Source organism: Sus scrofa, chromosome 17 (assembly GCF_054392235.1).
Source record: "Sus scrofa isolate SSC_HxYL_T2T_F1_AM1 chromosome 17, Sscrofa_HxYL_maternal_Yorkshire_Landrace_v2.0, whole genome shotgun sequence".
In the NCBI taxonomy this organism is placed as follows: Eukaryota; Metazoa; Chordata; class Mammalia; order Artiodactyla; family Suidae; genus Sus; species Sus scrofa.
In genome coordinates this window covers 65,461,626-65,478,563 of record NC_139399.1, presented here as the reverse complement: position 1 = coordinate 65,478,563, position 16,938 = coordinate 65,461,626, and the positions used below count along the sequence as shown (strand labels likewise).

Below are 16,938 nucleotides of genomic sequence, written 5' to 3'. Positions count from 1 at the left end.
TTCCAGTGCAGTTAGAAGTTTATTAAAAGTACAGAATAAAATCATAAAACTCATCTCTGGAAAAATTAAGATAGGTTTATGAGGGGAAAAGCTCATCTCTTTATGTTATAGAAGGGCCTTGTTAAAATCTGAGGCTTCTACAAATCCTGAAAGTGGACAAGTTCTTTGCTCTAGAAACCTAGACTAAAGGAGAATTCAAATGACTTGAATTTGGGTGAGAACTGATAAAACCCTGGGAAAATTTTTTCAAATATGTATGTTATTAATAAAATGTATGCTCAAAATAAAAATAAAGCACTGAAGACGACATCAGCCCAAATATTTATTCATAATAAACATTACTGATTGTCACGGTGAGTGAATGTGGTATGACCCCGATACTACGAAGGCAAAGAAAAATGTAGTAAAGAAGAAACTGCTGCAATGGTTGAAATTAAGAAGACACTATGGAGTTCCCGTCGTGGCGCAGTGGTTAACGAATCCGACTAGGAACCATGAGGTTGCGGGTTCGATCTCTGCCCTTGCTCAGTGGGTTAACGATCCGGCGTTGCCGTGAGCTGTGGTGTAGGTTGCAGATGTGACTCAGATCCCGCGTTGCTGTGCCTCTGGCATAGGCTGGCAGCTACAGCTCCGATTGGACCCCTAGCCTAGGAACCTCCATATGCTGCGGGAGCAGCCCAAGAAATGGCAAAAAGACAAAAAAAAAAAAAAAAAAAAAAAAAAAAAAAAGACACTATAATTCATTTGCAACCTGTCAAGTTTAGGCTATCATTTTTTTGTTATTAATAAGATACTTCATGCCTTAACATTAATTGTATGTAGAAAGTAGATAAAATATATCTGTAGACTTTGATGACGTGTAGAATAATTTTCTAAAATACAATGTAAAATTCAAAATTACACACACTCTTCTACGATTAACTTTAGAACATGGGATAGAAGCAACTCTCTACAAAGAGGGATAAAATAAAGCCTTCTAAAGAAAGTTAGAGTACAACATTTAAAAAAATACAATGGAAAATTATTTTATTTTCCCTCTATAAAATTAAGCATACACATTCTTTCCACAACAGTATCTACTGCTGCAAACAAAACTCATGGAAAGCCTCTTGCAATCGCAAGATATAGTCTGATATATTTTTATATCCAACCTCCAAATTTTAATTTGTTGGGTAAGTACACTCTGGAAAGATAATCTGATGAGAGGAAGGTCAAAGCTTGAATCTCTGCCTTCATTTTGGAGTCTGCCATGATTTCCATCTGTGAATAAAAGTAAATACAATCATCCCAGAGCCCTTTGCTACAGTTGTGTCAACTCAAACTGGTAAATCTAGATTTCTTTTAGTCTCCAAAACTGGGCACTGAACTTTAGGTCAGCCAGAATATTCTAGAGCTGCTACAGCTAAAAATAACAGTTCGGATGTGTTTCATCATTAGGAACGGTCTGGGTTCTTAAGAATTTCCTTCTCTTCTTTTTCCCCATGAACTATGACACAGCCATAGACAATGGGTACAGAACTATGATGAGGGTAAAACTAGCTCAGCTCTACCCGGCTGATTTTATTATCATTCACAGTTCAATGTTTCAACAACCGTTTGCTGCCAAAAAATACGCACATTAGTTGCTGTTTATATAAAAACTCAAGAAGGATAGTTTCAAAATATTATATAAATAGCCACTCCTGAAGGAAAAGGCAATAAAACACGTAACATTTGAATTTTAAAAAGAACCATACTTCTTTTCTCCAAAACGGTTGGCAAGCAACATAAGGTCTCTTTAGAATGCTGTCAAGTTTCATTTGGTCTCGTTTTGTCAGTGGAATTAAAGTACCTTTTGGTATATTTAGTCTGAAAAAAAAAAAGATGAAAAGAAGTCAGTAAAAACAAAGTGCTCCTATAACTTTAAGGTCACACACTTTTCATTTGTATTTATTGTACTTTTTCAAGAAACTCAGAAATAACAAATGAGAAAAGTAGAACAGGTCCACGTTCAGACACAGAATTTGGGGGATCTGGCCTGTCCTAGACCAGCACGTGTTTGAGATCACAGTGTAAGTCTGTTTTCAGTTGTTTTCTTTCATGGCACCTCATGGGATGCTGACAGGAAGACAGACGTTGGTTATAAGACGAATGCCCACCGGACTAACATTGCATGTATCAACACCGAGGCAGCCTTCGGAGCTCCACAGCCTGAAAGTGGTGAGTGCCAGTCTGTGTGGCCAACAGCAAGATTCACTGTGGGATTTTAGATTCCACCGAGTATTGAATTCTTTGTCATTCATTGAGAACCTCCTGGGCCGAGGAAGTCAGTCTGTCACTTTTCATTTAGGCACTCGTGTGTGCACGCATACGCACATCCCATGTATCTCGTTTTGAATTTTAAAAAGTAGATTGTAATTTTATCTTGGTCTGTGTTTTAAAAATAGAACACGAGAGGCCTGGATTTACATTGCAGACTGCTTTTTGAAGTCACAAATCCCAGATTTCCCAGGAGAGCTCCAGTTTCAAATAATCTTTTTCAATGTCCCCATAATTATGACCATTTGCCAGTGGCAGCTCCTGGATAGGGTGACAATTTGATTGAAAGGGAGGCCTAGAGGATTTCCCTTGAAGCCATGTTTGTGTAGCTATCGCACTGTCTTTTCTTTGATTGTACATTTACTTAGAGTGGCTTTGGAGGGCACTGATGGAATTTATGAGCTACAGCTAGAGTTTCCTCAGGTTTCCCACCTTAATAATCACATCCTCTGTCCTAATTTGTGTTAATACAAACAGATCACCCCAAGGGATTTTGACCATGACACATGCACTAAATTGAACAAAACTCGATTCACTAGAGTGTAAACATTCAAAAACTGAAAACTGAATGTTTTCTCTTGTGCCTTCACTTTGTAAGCGGCAGTGATCACCTAAAGCCAGTTCATAGCCCATATTTAGAAAATAAGCACCTGTCACCAACGTTTGCTCCCTGCTTCAAGAAATCCAATAAATATCTTTAATTTCATTCTCGCAGGCCAATGAAAACAACAAAGTATTTTAAAATGTCGCATTAGCAGAGATGAATAAAGTGATAATGTCCTGTGCTGAGGCATAGGTAGGCTCTTACTCTCCAGGGAAAGCAAAATAATTAATTTATCCAGAGGGCAGTCAAAGCCTTAAAAATGTGCATACCCTTTGACCCAGTTATTCTGGGAATTCCACCTATGAACTAATTAAGGATGCGGGCACAGATTTAGTTACAGGAGGGTCCATCGAAGCACAATCTATCAGAACAGAGATTTGGAAGCACCCGAATGTCCAAGAGGCCGCTGAATAAACATATCCGGAACTGGAATTCAGTAGTAGAAGACATTCAAATGAATTCACAGGAGTGTATTTTGTGACAAGGAAAAGTGATCACATTGTGTTGTGTGAGAAAACCCGGCTGCAAAGTAAAGTATTATCCCATTATTTTGGAAAAAGTTATGGCAATGAACAGCAAATAATTTACAAGGATAATGCTGTTCATTTATTTGTAGGTGACTTTTAATGATTTTTTTTCTATAATGAACATATATATATTAAAATCAACAAAATTTAGGTTCCCCAACTATAAGTAATCTCAAAATGAGGTTTTTTTTTAAATGAAATTAAAAATTTAAACCTATGATAAAACTGATTCACATGACAAATTGTGTCCTCGATTTGAGTTAACTAGATTCAATGTCTGATTACTTTGTAAGTATAAAAAATTACTGAATACTTTAAAAGTAAAACAAAAAATATCTCCTAGTTTAATTCACCAAATATATTTAAGTGTTTTAGTGGTTGGAATGGAAACACTGATAAGTTTAATTCATAATTATATAGTCCTGAGTCACAGTGAACAATATAAGCAAAAAACATTGAGTTTTCCCTGGTAGTGGCTTTTTAGGCTAATTGTTACACATTACAATGAGTCATCATTTAAAATACCTTAATTCTGCTGTCTAACCTTTTGATATCAGAAGGGAGGAGACCAAGCCATCTAATAGCTGGAACTGTGAGATTATGTGCTTCAAAAGACATAGCCTAAAATAAAAAGCAGAAGTATGTTAGCTAAGGCTTTTGCGGAGAACTAGCAAAATTGTTTTTGCAGCAAAAAAAAAAATTTTTTTTGGTCTTTTTAGGGCCACACCCATGGCATATGAAGTTTCCAGGCTAGGGGTCGAAAGGGAGCTGCAACTGCTGGCCTACACCACAGCCACAGCAATGCCAGATCCGAGCCACATCTGTGACCTACACTACAGCTCATGGCAGCGCTGGATCCTTAACCTCCTGAGCAAGGCCAGGAATCAAACCCGTGTCCTCATGGATACTAGCTGGGTTCACTACCACTGAGCCACAGCAGGAACCTCTGCAGAAAAAAATTTAACTTATTAAGGACTGATACCAGAGACGTCAAACCCCCAAAGCACACAGAAGTAAGAAAGTCACCAGGAGCTCAGCTAAACTGGACTTTCAATGAAGGTTTTAAAACAGCTCCATAGTATTTCTATATTGATTTTCTACACAGCAAAACTACAAACAGCCCGCTCTGACCTGCATTCACTGCGGTTTGTGATGTCAGACAGCCTAACACCTTGCTTTCTCCTCCTTTTCATCTGCTCTAAACAAATATATCAGGGACATGCAGGGTGTATACCAGCGGTCCCCAAACTTCACCGTGCGTCAGCATCACCTGGAGGCGCCACCCTTAGAAATTCGCACTCAGAGGCCTGGATGAAGATTGAGATCTGCCCTTCCAGCAAGTTCCCAGGTGACGCTGATGCTGCCGGTCTGGGACCACAGTTTAGGAACCCTCCGTGTACGGTAGCTGCAGTCTCTAGTGGCGAAATTTGGTGGTCTTTTCGTTTCTTCTCAGGGTTGGCATTGTGAAAGTCAGAACTCAAGGCTGTTACAATTTGCAGGGGATACTTGGTGATTAGACAATGTTATTAGGCTGAGGGCCCACAGTTAGGTCAGCAGGCCGGGAGAGTGGAGGATAATTAATACCTCTTGTCTGCAGGTGACCCACTCTGCACCTGCAGGCACACTGGTCACTCTGAAAGCTGGAATTACAGCCTCTGAAACAGGCTGGCCCTAAACTAATGCAGTAGCTTCCCTACTGGCACATTTTGGGGGCTCTCAGCTTACCAGGGGCTGATAAATGAAAGCAGAAGCCACACCAATGAATATAAAATATCTCGATAGTGAAAAAGGAAAAATGTTTTTCTCTACTTACCATGGAGCCATACTTATAGATGCACATTATTTCTATGCCTGTTAAAAGAAAGTTAACTTTCAAATGACCTTCTTTCGCGTTATAGGTTAGATCATTATATCCACCATCTGCAATTTGTATGTCTGTGGGCACGAGCAATGAAAAATTTACCGTCCAGCTTAATACAGCAAAAGCAGCAATACATTGCCTCAAATGATTAGTCATCAGTTTTAATCTAATTAGACTTTTAAAATAAAAAAACCTCTAATCATACTTTCAAAATATTTTATGAAAGTGTTCCATAAGCAGAAAAACACAATTCAAACATGATTTAACTATGACTACTGTTTCAATAGCCCAACAATAAATTACCGTGTGGATCAGCATCGACAAGAGTGAACACAGGAATGTGAAATGTGTCCCAAAGCTTCTTGACTAAAAGTCTTGTGTTCAGATCAGGTACTCCCTTTCCCTAAGAGCAGGATCGAAATCATGCATTTTAATTTTAGTGGAGTGAAACTGATAAAACGATATCCTTAATTTATGAATAACTGAAAAGCCAGACACCCTCACCTTAAATGTCAGGTAGTGGAAGACTGATGTCGACTGCCAAGAAAACGTACAACATGGCCAAAAAGCCCACATACCTTTATAATTTTGACTCAATCATCCAGTCCTAGGAAACAACCCTAAGGAAATATTTCGGCAGAAACAAAAATAAAAATCCGACATACATAAAGATGGCCACTGCAGGGTTATTTAAAAGGACAGAAACTACTGTAAATAGCCCAAATATCTGACAGCAGGGGCAACAGAGAGGCAGCACGGCCCAGATATGACGTGCACCAGCATTGGGGCCCCACAGCCGGGGCTGGCATCTGCCACGTCTAAGCAGCACGAACCTGAAGGAGGCACAAAAACTCTCTGAGTTTGGGGCTTTGCAGCACCTTATAAGATTATTATGGGAATTCAATTATTTAATAAAATATTTAGAAGAGTTTCTGGTTTAAGTTTAGGATTTAATAAACCTAAGTGGTGGAATAATATCATGAAGTCAATAAAACAATAATTATGTAGGAAATCATGTAAAGAGCATTACAATAGTCTTAAGAGAAAAAAAGCAGAAAACCAGTGAAACGTGGAGCAGACAGGAAGCGAGTAGAGATAAGAACGAGCTTTCGATGGGACAGCTCTGAGTTTGAATTCCCTCTCTGCCAACCACCAGTGGGTGATGCTGGGCTAGTTTCTTAGTTTCAATAGGCTGTGGCTTTATTTATGTATTTACTGCTTTTTAGGGCCGCTCCCATGGCACATGGAGATCCCCAGGCTAGGGGCTGAAACGGAGCTGCAGCTGCCGGCCTACACCACAGACACAGCGAGGCCAGATTCTAGCCACATCTTCGACCTACACCACAGCTCACAGCAACGCTGGATCTTTAACCCACCGACTGAGGCCAGGGACTGAACCTGCAACCTCTGGATACTAGTTGAGTTCGTTAACCCCTGAGCCACAAAGGGAACTCCCAAGTGTGGCTGTATTTATCACATCAGCATAAATATGCCTGCCACACAGAGTTATGGCAGCACAGCAATGTGGAGATGAGCCATCTGAATCCAAGTCCTAGTTCTGACCAGCCTTAAGACTGCAGTTAAGCACCTTCCTGTGAACCAATGTTCTTGTGTTAAAATTGAGATGGTAGTACCTAGCGCCTAAGATTGGGGAGACTTTACAGGTTGATACATGAGAAATCACAGTAAATGTGAACCCTTATTAGGTAAAGTGCTTGGCAGCTTCCTGACTTTTCATGAGCACATAGCCAACAGCGCTGCATTTCGACTTTCCCTTTGGGAAAAGATGGCACACGTATGGTGGTGGAAGGGTCAGTACCAAAGGACATCCGGTGAAAAATGGCCCCTTTCTGCCTGGCCCTTGATGCTCCGCTCTTCAGAGGCAGCTACTCCAGGTCAGCTTCTCGCGGGCGTTTCACCGTAGTTAATAACAGCGATTATCAGTGGACACCGTGGCAGCAGCAAGACATGGGAAAGCTAGGGCTAGAAGGCAGCACTCGAGAAGAAAGTCAAGGGAGAAAAAGAAACACGACAGAGCCTTGCTTTATGCGCCTCTCCAAAGTGCCAGTACCAGATGTGATTCCAATGCCAAGGGTTGAACGGGCCAGGGCCACCGCAGCTTTCTTTGCCGCAATGGCTTGGCTTCCTATCAGCCCAGCAGGCATGTGCCCTCAGCATGGAGGTTGAAAGGAGAGGAGGACTGAACCCAAGAGTGAGCCACAGGACGCCCCCAGAGAGAGATCACTTCAGGGGTGCAGGTGTGATGCAGGGGAGCAGGTATGGCCTTTATTACTTATGAGGTCTCAGTCTGTGTTTTTCATCTCAACTGTTGTCCCCTCACTTCAGACTGGGCAGACGTCACCAGGAGGTCCCATTATCACCTCAAACTCATATTTCTAAAACAGCACTCAACATCTTCCTTCCACGGAGAACTGAGTCTTCCTGCCACTCGTTGTGGAGTATCGAAGGTGATGCCGTGGTTAGGTGCCACACACCACAGTCATTTTTGTATCATTCCTCTCCTCTCGTGGTCACTGAGTCCTTTTCAGCTGGACGTGGACCTGTCCCTGCCTTGAGTCCTTTCTCTGTAATCCTTCCTCTGGCATCCTGCCACCAAGGTAGCCACCTGAGAGCCTCCGGACCGGCTCCCTGAATCCACTGTCTCCCTCTCCACCTGATGACGCTGCTGCTATGCTAATCCTGTCATTTCCTTTCTCACCAATCCAAAAACCTCTTAGCGCCTGATATTTGCCCTAAACCAGAATGCCTCCCGGGCGTGGCCAGGCCCTCCAAGACTCCTAACAGCTGCCTAACACCCTGCTTCTCCTGAGGCTTCCACAAGCACATCTCACGAAAATCATAGTGATTGTTAATCTAATAAGCCGGAAGAATTGTAAGTAGATGAGTTTTTTTATTATTATTATTCGAAGGACTAGGTTTTCATACAGATGTGAAAAAGTGGAAGCAGGCCTGGATGGGGGAGAGGACCCTGACGCATTCTGCTGGCATCATCATGTCATCATTCCCCCGTCCCACGCCTCGAGCCTCCTTTAGTCCCACCGCTTTCTTTCCCAGTCCACCAGATGTCATCAGTCACCCCAGTTTTGCAAACTTCTTCCATATACCCTGCTGCTTGAGGCTTGTTGCCGGGAACTCCCGTGATGGCTCAGTGGGTTGAGAACCTGACTAGTATCCATGAAGATGAGGGTTCGCTCCCTGGCGTTGCTTGGGGGTTAAGAATCCGGTGTTGCCACAAGTTGCAGCACAGGTGGCAGACATGGCTCGGATCCTGCGTTGCTGTGGCTGTGGTGTAGGCCAGCAGCTGCAGCTCCAACTTGACCCCTAGCCTGGGAACTTCCATATGCTGTGCGTGCGGCCCTACAAAAGAAAATAAAAGCTTACTCGTTGCTAAAACACCTGTACTTCCCTGTGTGTTATCTCAACATATGCTTCTGGGTTCTTTGCTATTCTTTGAACATTTATACTGTGTGTGTATCTGGTATGCCAACCTCTGTGAGGAAGAGCAAGGAGCAGCTCTCCCTCATTCAATCCTGCCCAAAGCTCCCGTGTGGCTGTGGTTTACTCCAGACAAGTAGTCCCTGCGGGAATGGTGTGAGGCTGACACCGAGAGCCTGCGTAAACTCACCGTGGTATTAGAGAATCACTGGTATTTAAGAATCAGGACCATCAACCTTGATTTTAGCCAAATTTGAGTACATGTACATAAACACCTTAGGAATTCTTGTTCTAGATCCTGTATCTCTAAGGATGCTTCGTATTGATAACAGAGTGCTGTCCAAGGTTATGGGTGATATTAGAAACCCCTCTTATCAATCACCAAAGGATATGTTAGTCTTGGAATTGAGGTAAAGGTGGATAATATACCGTAACCATGATGCATGGAGACATTTTGTTGCAAAAATTGTCATCCAGGAGTCTCTGAAATGTCGCATCTTTTTCTACAATTAACAGAAATTTCGCATCTGTAATTAAATCTGTGAAGTTAAGGCTGACAAATTTAAAGCATGAGTATTTCTGTTAAACACTGACTAATGAATGGTGCCATACAGAGCAATTCAAAAGCAGCTATAGATACAAGATGTTATTTTTACTTTAAAAAATTTGAAAGTACACAGATATATATTCAGACAGAGTAGTTAATATCTATCTCTTCTAGATGGTAAGCTCCTAAAAGAATCCTAAAAAAGGGACCATGGTGTGTTCTTTCTGACCACTACAGGGTTTGGTTTGTTGGTTATATAGTATGAAGGCTTGATTTATCAACGTAATGAATACATGAACATTTTAGAAGCTTAAATAGTTTTTTCACTCAAAGGATACTCCAAATTCCTTGAATATTGGATGGCACAGCAACAGCCTATGTTAACAAAACAAGGCAGTTTTTATTTTAAATAAAAAGCAAGTATAACTACATTTAAAAATTTATCACAAAATTCTATGTTTTCATTTTTTAAAAATACGCCTGTTATCTGAGGCCTGTGCCTCAGTAAAGCAAAACAGTAGGACGTAGGTTTACTCTTCAGCAAGAAAACACACGACCCAAACTACTTCCCAGCTTCCCAGCACATGGGAATTCCTTGGAAACGTTATAGACACGTGCCTTCACAAGCAGAAGCTGATGCAGGAGAGACTCATTCTCACAGGGTCATCCTCCTCTTTCCTAAATGGTAAGCTGCCCCTTCCCAATTTCTGCGCTACTTTCGTCTTGTAGGCTTTGTATGTACCAGAGCCCAGCAAAGAGTTTAATATTAATTTCTGAGCTAGAACATTTTATGAAGATGGCATAAATAACCATGCTAAAATGGTCAGGCCATATTCCTCCGGAAAATAAGAGTACGTTTAAAAAAAGGAACGTGTATGTTTATTTCCATACGACATTTGACAATTGGCCTGTTTTGAAACTAGGTAATGCACAACCCTTAAGGCGTATATCTATCCATTTTCCAATTTTATTTTAAAATGCTAAGCTCCAAACTACATAATAAGGCAGTAAAATACAATGCGTTTTAAAACCAAAGGATCCGAAACGGAGTTAAAGCACTGAAAACGTCAACGATGCTTACGGTTGCACATGCACAATTCACCTTGGTGCCATCTTCCTCTATATACCTTAAGTTGCCAGCAATTAAACCTTTTGATGTAGAGAACTGTAAAAATAACAGACATGTTTGAAAACGTTTTCTCAAGCATATATGATGCTTCTAAGGCCCTTCTCATGTTCACTTGCTAAAGTATACATATTTTAGCTCAGATTGGAAGTTAAGAATAAAAGGGGAAAATCTGTAAGAGTATTTAGGAATGAAAAATATTTGCTACTGCATATGCTTTGGTTCATTAGCCACGGGAATACGCTGATAACCAGTTATTTAAATTCAGAGTGAGAAACATACAGCATCATCAAAAGTATGAAAAGAAGGCACAGATTAAATTTGTTCTTTTATTATAATTTTTATATGTTTTGTCTTAAAACATTTGTATTAAATGCTACTTACTATGTGTAGACTCCTCCTCGGCACTTTCAACATACAGGAAACATCATTGATGATATTGTCCACAACAGTCTGGTTACCAAAGAGTTGGCTGTCAGTGTAATATATGTCTCTAAGAAAAAGTTGTAAATATAGATTTTAATTCACCATATTCTCTTTAACTATGGTAAGTAGATGAAAACAACATATAAACAAAATGATTTATCACCCATAGTCTAGTTTTATGTAACTTTTCAAAATACATAATGAAAGTTAATCCCACTAAATCTCACACTGCATTTTAAAGAGTAATTCATTAGAATAATGTATTTACCTTTTGGTTGCGTAAGTGTTGCTCTGTACTAATTTATATATCATGGACAATATTTTAAGAATTAGTGCTGGAAAATAAGATGCAATAAACAAGTTACTCATCATTTCTCTTACTAATTCAAAACATACTGCCGTCAAGGATTTTAACTGTCGCCAGTTACTTTCTGCATTACAAAAATTCTTTCCAAAGTAGAAGTGTTAAGTCCAGAATAATAATTGCCTGAAGAATCAGATAAAATTAATTGTTCTATGTACAGAAAATTTGACAGGCTATTTTTCCACTGAGTCATGTACCTTGAAAATTTATTTTGGAATAATAATTTACTTCCATGGTTGCTGACAATGCAAAATTCTATAAAATTATTTCAAGTACAGGATGGCCTATGAAAGAACAAGTGAAGTTATTTCACTAGGAACGACTAAAACCCAGACGGTAACCAAAATGATTTATTTTACTACAAAAAGCTAAGAAAGATGAATTTACCAAAATTTTTAACTGATTTTGGTGAATCACTTTTGATTTTTCTTGTGGTACAATGAGATACCATGTGAAGGCCCACAGAATCTTCAAATCTTCAAAGCAAGGGAATCAAATGAAAAAAAAGAGAAAAAAAGATTAACTCTGAACACCAAACGATATACATTCAATATCTTCTTCTGAACATCATTTAAATCTACATTTCTTCTCAATGTAAGCACTGAAGTTTTAGAATAACCTCATTTGTAAGCTTAGATGATTCCAGGTGGTAATTAGGTAATTAGCTTTGCAACACACAGAGGAACAAAAAGAAAGTACTTAAAACACATGAATTTAATACCTTTGATTATGTGTGTGTGGGGGCATGTGGGTGTGTATATTTTTCCTAAGAAAATATTTAGGGAATGTGAAGTATTTTCAAATATTTCACAACTTTATTAGCATTTTGCTCATTTTACATACTTATTTAATGATTTTATTCAGTTTAATAATGTTTGGGAATATTTTATTAAATTTACCCCCAAAGTTACATTAAATAAAACTACAATTTACACTAGGTTGTTAAATTGAACCACCAAGCCTGTCCTAAGGGGGCTGAAGGCATCAGGCAAATAGCTCAGGTGGTGGCTGCCTCAAGGCTTGGTGAGATATGTCTTGCACACTATGATTCAAAAGTTTGTGGAGTTCCCACTGTGGCTCAGTGGCTAGCGAATCCGACTAGGAACCATGAGGTTGCGGGTTCGATCCCTGGCCTTGGTCAGTGGGTTGGGGATCCGGCGTTGCCGTGAGCTGTGGCGTGGGTTGCAGACGCGACTTAGATCCCATCCCACGGTGCTATGGCTGTGGTGTAGGCCAGTGGCTACAGCTCCGATTTGACCCCTAGCCTGGGAACTTCCATATGCCATGGGAGCGGCCCTAGAAAAGGCAAAAACACAAAAAAAGACAAAAAAAGTTTGCAATTACATCAATTCCATTGATCATAAAAGAATGCTTAGTGACTACAGAGCCTCAAAGTGACTCTGTTTCTGTAACTCTCACGGAGGACCATCGTAGGGTCTTTCCTTATTTAGTGGAAAATATCTACAGGCTGAGGACCAGAAAGCAACAAACTGTACTGGGTTTGAGGACGTCGACAGAGCTGTTTGCTGACGTCCTGCTCTTGGACTCAGGACTTAGGAAGAGGGAGATCTGCTAGAAGCAAGAGCCATTGAAACGTGCTCTCCGTTCAGGATACATTTATATACGTCCGTTTATATATTTATAGGTCTCAATATCAAGATTAGCTGTAGCTCCCCTGAGCAAGTGGTTTGCTTGTGCTGGTGGATGAGAATCCATTGATGATAGTTCCCTCTTTGAGTGCTAGAAAGCTTAGATCCAAGCCTGGAGCCTATTTTTAGCAGGGCTGTGAGACTTCATCATATGCATTCGGAATTCTAACCTCTGTTGGTGCTCCATTTTTTTGTGCCTAGCATTGTTTTCCCTTTGTCTTATCTTTCACACCTACTTCTAGTTTATATAACCTGCCTGTATGGTATGTATTTTGTAAACTTCCTTAAACCCCTTTTGGCAGGGTAAAGGCAGTAAAAAGAATTAAATCCAACTAGAGCTCTAACTTGGATAAATTCAAATAGTGACACAGAGACTGCATTTAAAAATTAAAAATACAAAATGCCCACTTTATATTTTCCCAGCTTGATCTATTTTCTATTGTGAATGCAGGAGCTTCATTTCTTGCCAAGCTTGTGATTACGTCTTGGATGATATTTTCTATAGAGGAAAGCACCTCAGAACTGAAACAACAAACATACCGTGATTCAATCTTAATTCTAAATTAGAACTTTACAATATGTAACATTTTTCTAGATCAATATTAAATTAATTTTTTGTTTCATCAGTTGTTTTTTAAGACTAGGCAATCCATGTCAATAATTCTCTCCCAGTAAATTTTGACATCAGTCATGCATGAAAACAACAACTGTATTTATACTGGTTGCTTACAAAAACATTTCATTTGTTTGGATTTTACTTCTCAAATAATTATCAATTTAAGTAATATTTCCCTTTTAGATTAATTACTAGACATTATATTTTACCTACTCTTCACATCAACCTACATAAAATACAAATTCATTGGCTTGAATTACTACTGATAAATGTTTTAATTCAAATTGATGTACTACTGGCTTTGAACTTATTTCCCCCAAATGCAATGCAAAAACATTTCAAAAGAAACACTTCTGTAGCACATTACCCTAACTGATCTCATGCCTTCAATCAGCCCTTCTGAATTTCAGTGATACAAAAAGAAAAGTTTAATCACTACCATAAAAAGACTTGGCAGCTACACCACTTTACAAAAAATTATTAAGACTTAGCCCAGTTTTCTGTCAGCTGACTTTTAATTTCACAAGCCATCAGCTTCAAAAAATGTTGTTCAGTTATAAATACCATAAGAATATTGCCTTGGAAGGGAAATCACATTAAATCTAGAAAATGCACAAAACGTACGGTTCTAATTTCCACAGAAATTTCAGAGTTTTCGTTGAAAACACGTGTATCAGAAAATACATTTTGAAACTTCAACTTAATTTTATTTCAAAAAAATAAATTTTGAAAGCTTAACACTTTCCAATATCGGGAGGCAAACACTGATTCAAATATCTTATTCATTTTTTTCAGTTTGGAAAAAAATTTACAGTAAGACTGTGACCAACTTTAAAACAATCTGATTTACATCTGAACTGTAAACAAGGAACTCCCACTCTCTTCTTTCCTTTACCCTCCTACCTTCTCCTTCCAACTAAATCCTTCCGTAAAAATTTTTTTGTGGTTTTTTTTGGGGGGTTTTGATAGTTGGTTTGGGCTTAAAGTAAAAGATACTCATTTGTTTAAGTGAAAAACTTTGCTGATAAATCAGAAAAGCAGATCAAGAGAGCAGTATTTTAAGTAAAAGTGGTGAATACTGTCAAACCTAATTTCTGTAGTTAACTCCAGGTCAGGGAGCTGGAGAATCTCTGTAATTGATTTTATCAGCACCGCACTAACTGAGCAAACCTCCAACTGCTTTAATTGATTTTAAAAGTACATTCGCTTCACTTCCAAGTCAAAAAAACCAATTATTTTATGATAAACCACTTAAAATGTGTTGACTTCCTCGATCATTTTGATAAAACACAATTTTGATAACTCTCACTATCCATTTCCCACCACTTTCTCTTCAAAAAAAAAAAGCCTGAAAGCTTAAGTTTTACGCGCGCGCGCACACACACACACACACACACACACACACACACACAATTTTTTTAAAAGAAACTTAAGGCCAACATGTGCCCCCAATTCCCCAAACTGTCAGGATCTCAGGAAACCTGAGAACAACTGTGGCGATGCTCCGGGAACATTCTAGAGGGGGACCATTCTAGAAAACACTGGGGGTGGGGGTCACCAGGCTTCTCGAACTGAAAATAAGAGTTAGCATCAGAAAGACGGAGCCCTTCTCGGGGTTCAGGGCTGTTGGGCCAAATTGGCCCTCAAGTGGCCTCTGCCCCGGGGGGTGGCCTTGCAGCCCGGGACCGAGGAGGCGGGAAGCAGTCCCCGCAGAGCGCCTCGCGCCAGGGCAGCCAAGGGGACGGTCTCGCTAACTCCGGGCCGTGCACCCCACAAGGGCCGCTATACCTAGAGGCCAGGCGTGTCCCCCCGCCCGCCGGCTCCCCTCCGCCTCTCCTCAGGGAGGCCAGCAGGGAAGCCCGGTGCTGGTCCAACACATCGAAGAACGAGGCCTCAGGCCCCCTGGGCGCAAAGGCCATGACGACCAACTGCGAAAACAATCTCCACGAACACAACTACGGCCAGTCCCTGCCGGCACACAGCGCGCGTCCGTGTAGGGTCCAAGGCGTCTTTCCCGCGTTTTTCCTGGAGGGGGCGGGGCGGCTCGCCTGCACGTCTCACTTCCGGAGGCGGGGCTGACGTACGCGTGCGCATAACACTTCCACTGAGGGAGGCGAGCATGCGCAGAACTCTCTCCTGTGCAAGCCCCCCGGGAAGCAAAGTGGGCGAAGCAAAGGCACCGGCTCTGTCAGCACTGGGGACCAGCGGCAGGGACCAGCAGGGTATGCTCGGGATGTGGACCTAGATTGGGGACCTCAAAATAGTTTTATGTCATTTGGGGGGCTACTTAGGAATCTGTCAGAATTTTGTGGGGGTTTCTCTGGTGATGGAATTTACCCCTCCAGCCTCAGTTTTCTCATCTTTCAGATGCAGGCTTTGTAGCAGGTGGGTTCTCAGTGAGAAACAAACAAAAGGCCTTTGAAAGGAGAGGCCAGGTCAGTGACACCGTTGAGGCTTGTTTATTGGGAGGTGCCTCTCTTCTGGGACCATCTGTCCGCTTGTCTCCTTCTCTCAGGAGGACAGACCCTTCTTCTTTCTTTTTTTTTTTTTTCTCTTTTGGTCTTGTGTCTTTTTAGGGCCGCACCGGCGGCATATGGAGGTTCCCAAGCTAGGGGTGGAATTGGAGCTACAGCTGCCAGTCTACGCCACAGCCACGGCCACGCGGGATCCAAGCCGCATCTGCGACCTACATCACAGCTCACGGCAACACTGGATCCTTAACCCACTGAGCGAGGCCAGGGATCGAACCTGCATCCTCATGGATGCCAGTTGGGCTCGTTAAGCACTGAGCCAGGACGAGAACTCTCGAGGACAGACGTATCAGGCAAGTAGCGCTCTATTTCCGCCCCCCGGTCGGGGGGCCAGCAGCCTGATAGACCTGACAAGAAATGTAAGGTCCTGAGCTGGGCGGGGGCCCAGGGAGGGGATCAAAACAGGGAAGGGAACAAACCCATCATAAAGCTGGCATTCCAGCAGGGAGAAGCCGCAAGGTGTGGACTTGAAAGGCTTCACCTGGGCTCCCACCACCCAGACCAAGGGGGAGGCGTGTGTCCCCCTTCCAGGCAGCAGCAGCAGCCCAGGTCCCCCCCTCGCTCAGGTAACCTGCACGCACGCCTGCGCCTCCTCCACATCAAAGTGAACCATCCCAGCCCTGGGCTGAGAGGAGACCAGAAAAACATTTTCCACCCCTAGCAACACATTGCAGAGGGAACTGGCAGATGCCACTTGGCAGGGCAGTCCCGGTACCAAGTGCATTCTTCCTTCTGGCCAGGTGCGATCGGCACAGGGATGGGACGGGGGAAGGGGGAGGAGACGGTGTCTCGAAGCTGTGTTCAAGCTACACTGGGGAAAATGAAAAGCTTTTTCCCAAGCCTTACTAGTGGGTCTTCCCTCTGAGCCAGCCTGTCACTCAGAGACTTGTCTGAGGGCCAGAGCGTCCATGCACTTTGGAAAGAGCATCGTTT

At 41.6% G+C, this 16,938-nt stretch overlaps 1 protein-coding gene across 2 annotated transcripts; it reads right to left on the bottom strand.

Moving 5' to 3' along the window:
• Positions 1-304: 304 nt before the first annotated feature.
• SPO11 (SPO11 initiator of meiotic double strand breaks) lies at positions 305-15,492 on the bottom strand. 2 transcript variants are annotated; one of them, XM_005673040.3, is made up of 13 exons: positions 15,263-15,492; positions 13,267-13,380; positions 11,597-11,685; positions 11,114-11,180; positions 10,804-10,912; positions 10,375-10,458; positions 9,632-9,668; positions 9,176-9,285; positions 5,594-5,693; positions 5,243-5,280; positions 3,974-4,050; positions 1,737-1,848; positions 1,000-1,260 (listed from the first exon to the last, which is right to left on the bottom strand). In XM_005673040.3, the coding sequence occupies exons 1-13, from the start codon at positions 15,391-15,393 to the stop codon at positions 1,141-1,143; spliced, it is 1,188 nt and encodes a 395-aa protein (XP_005673097.2). In that variant the 5' UTR covers positions 15,394-15,492; the 3' UTR covers positions 1,000-1,140.
• Between the last annotated feature and the right edge of the window lie 1,446 nt (positions 15,493-16,938).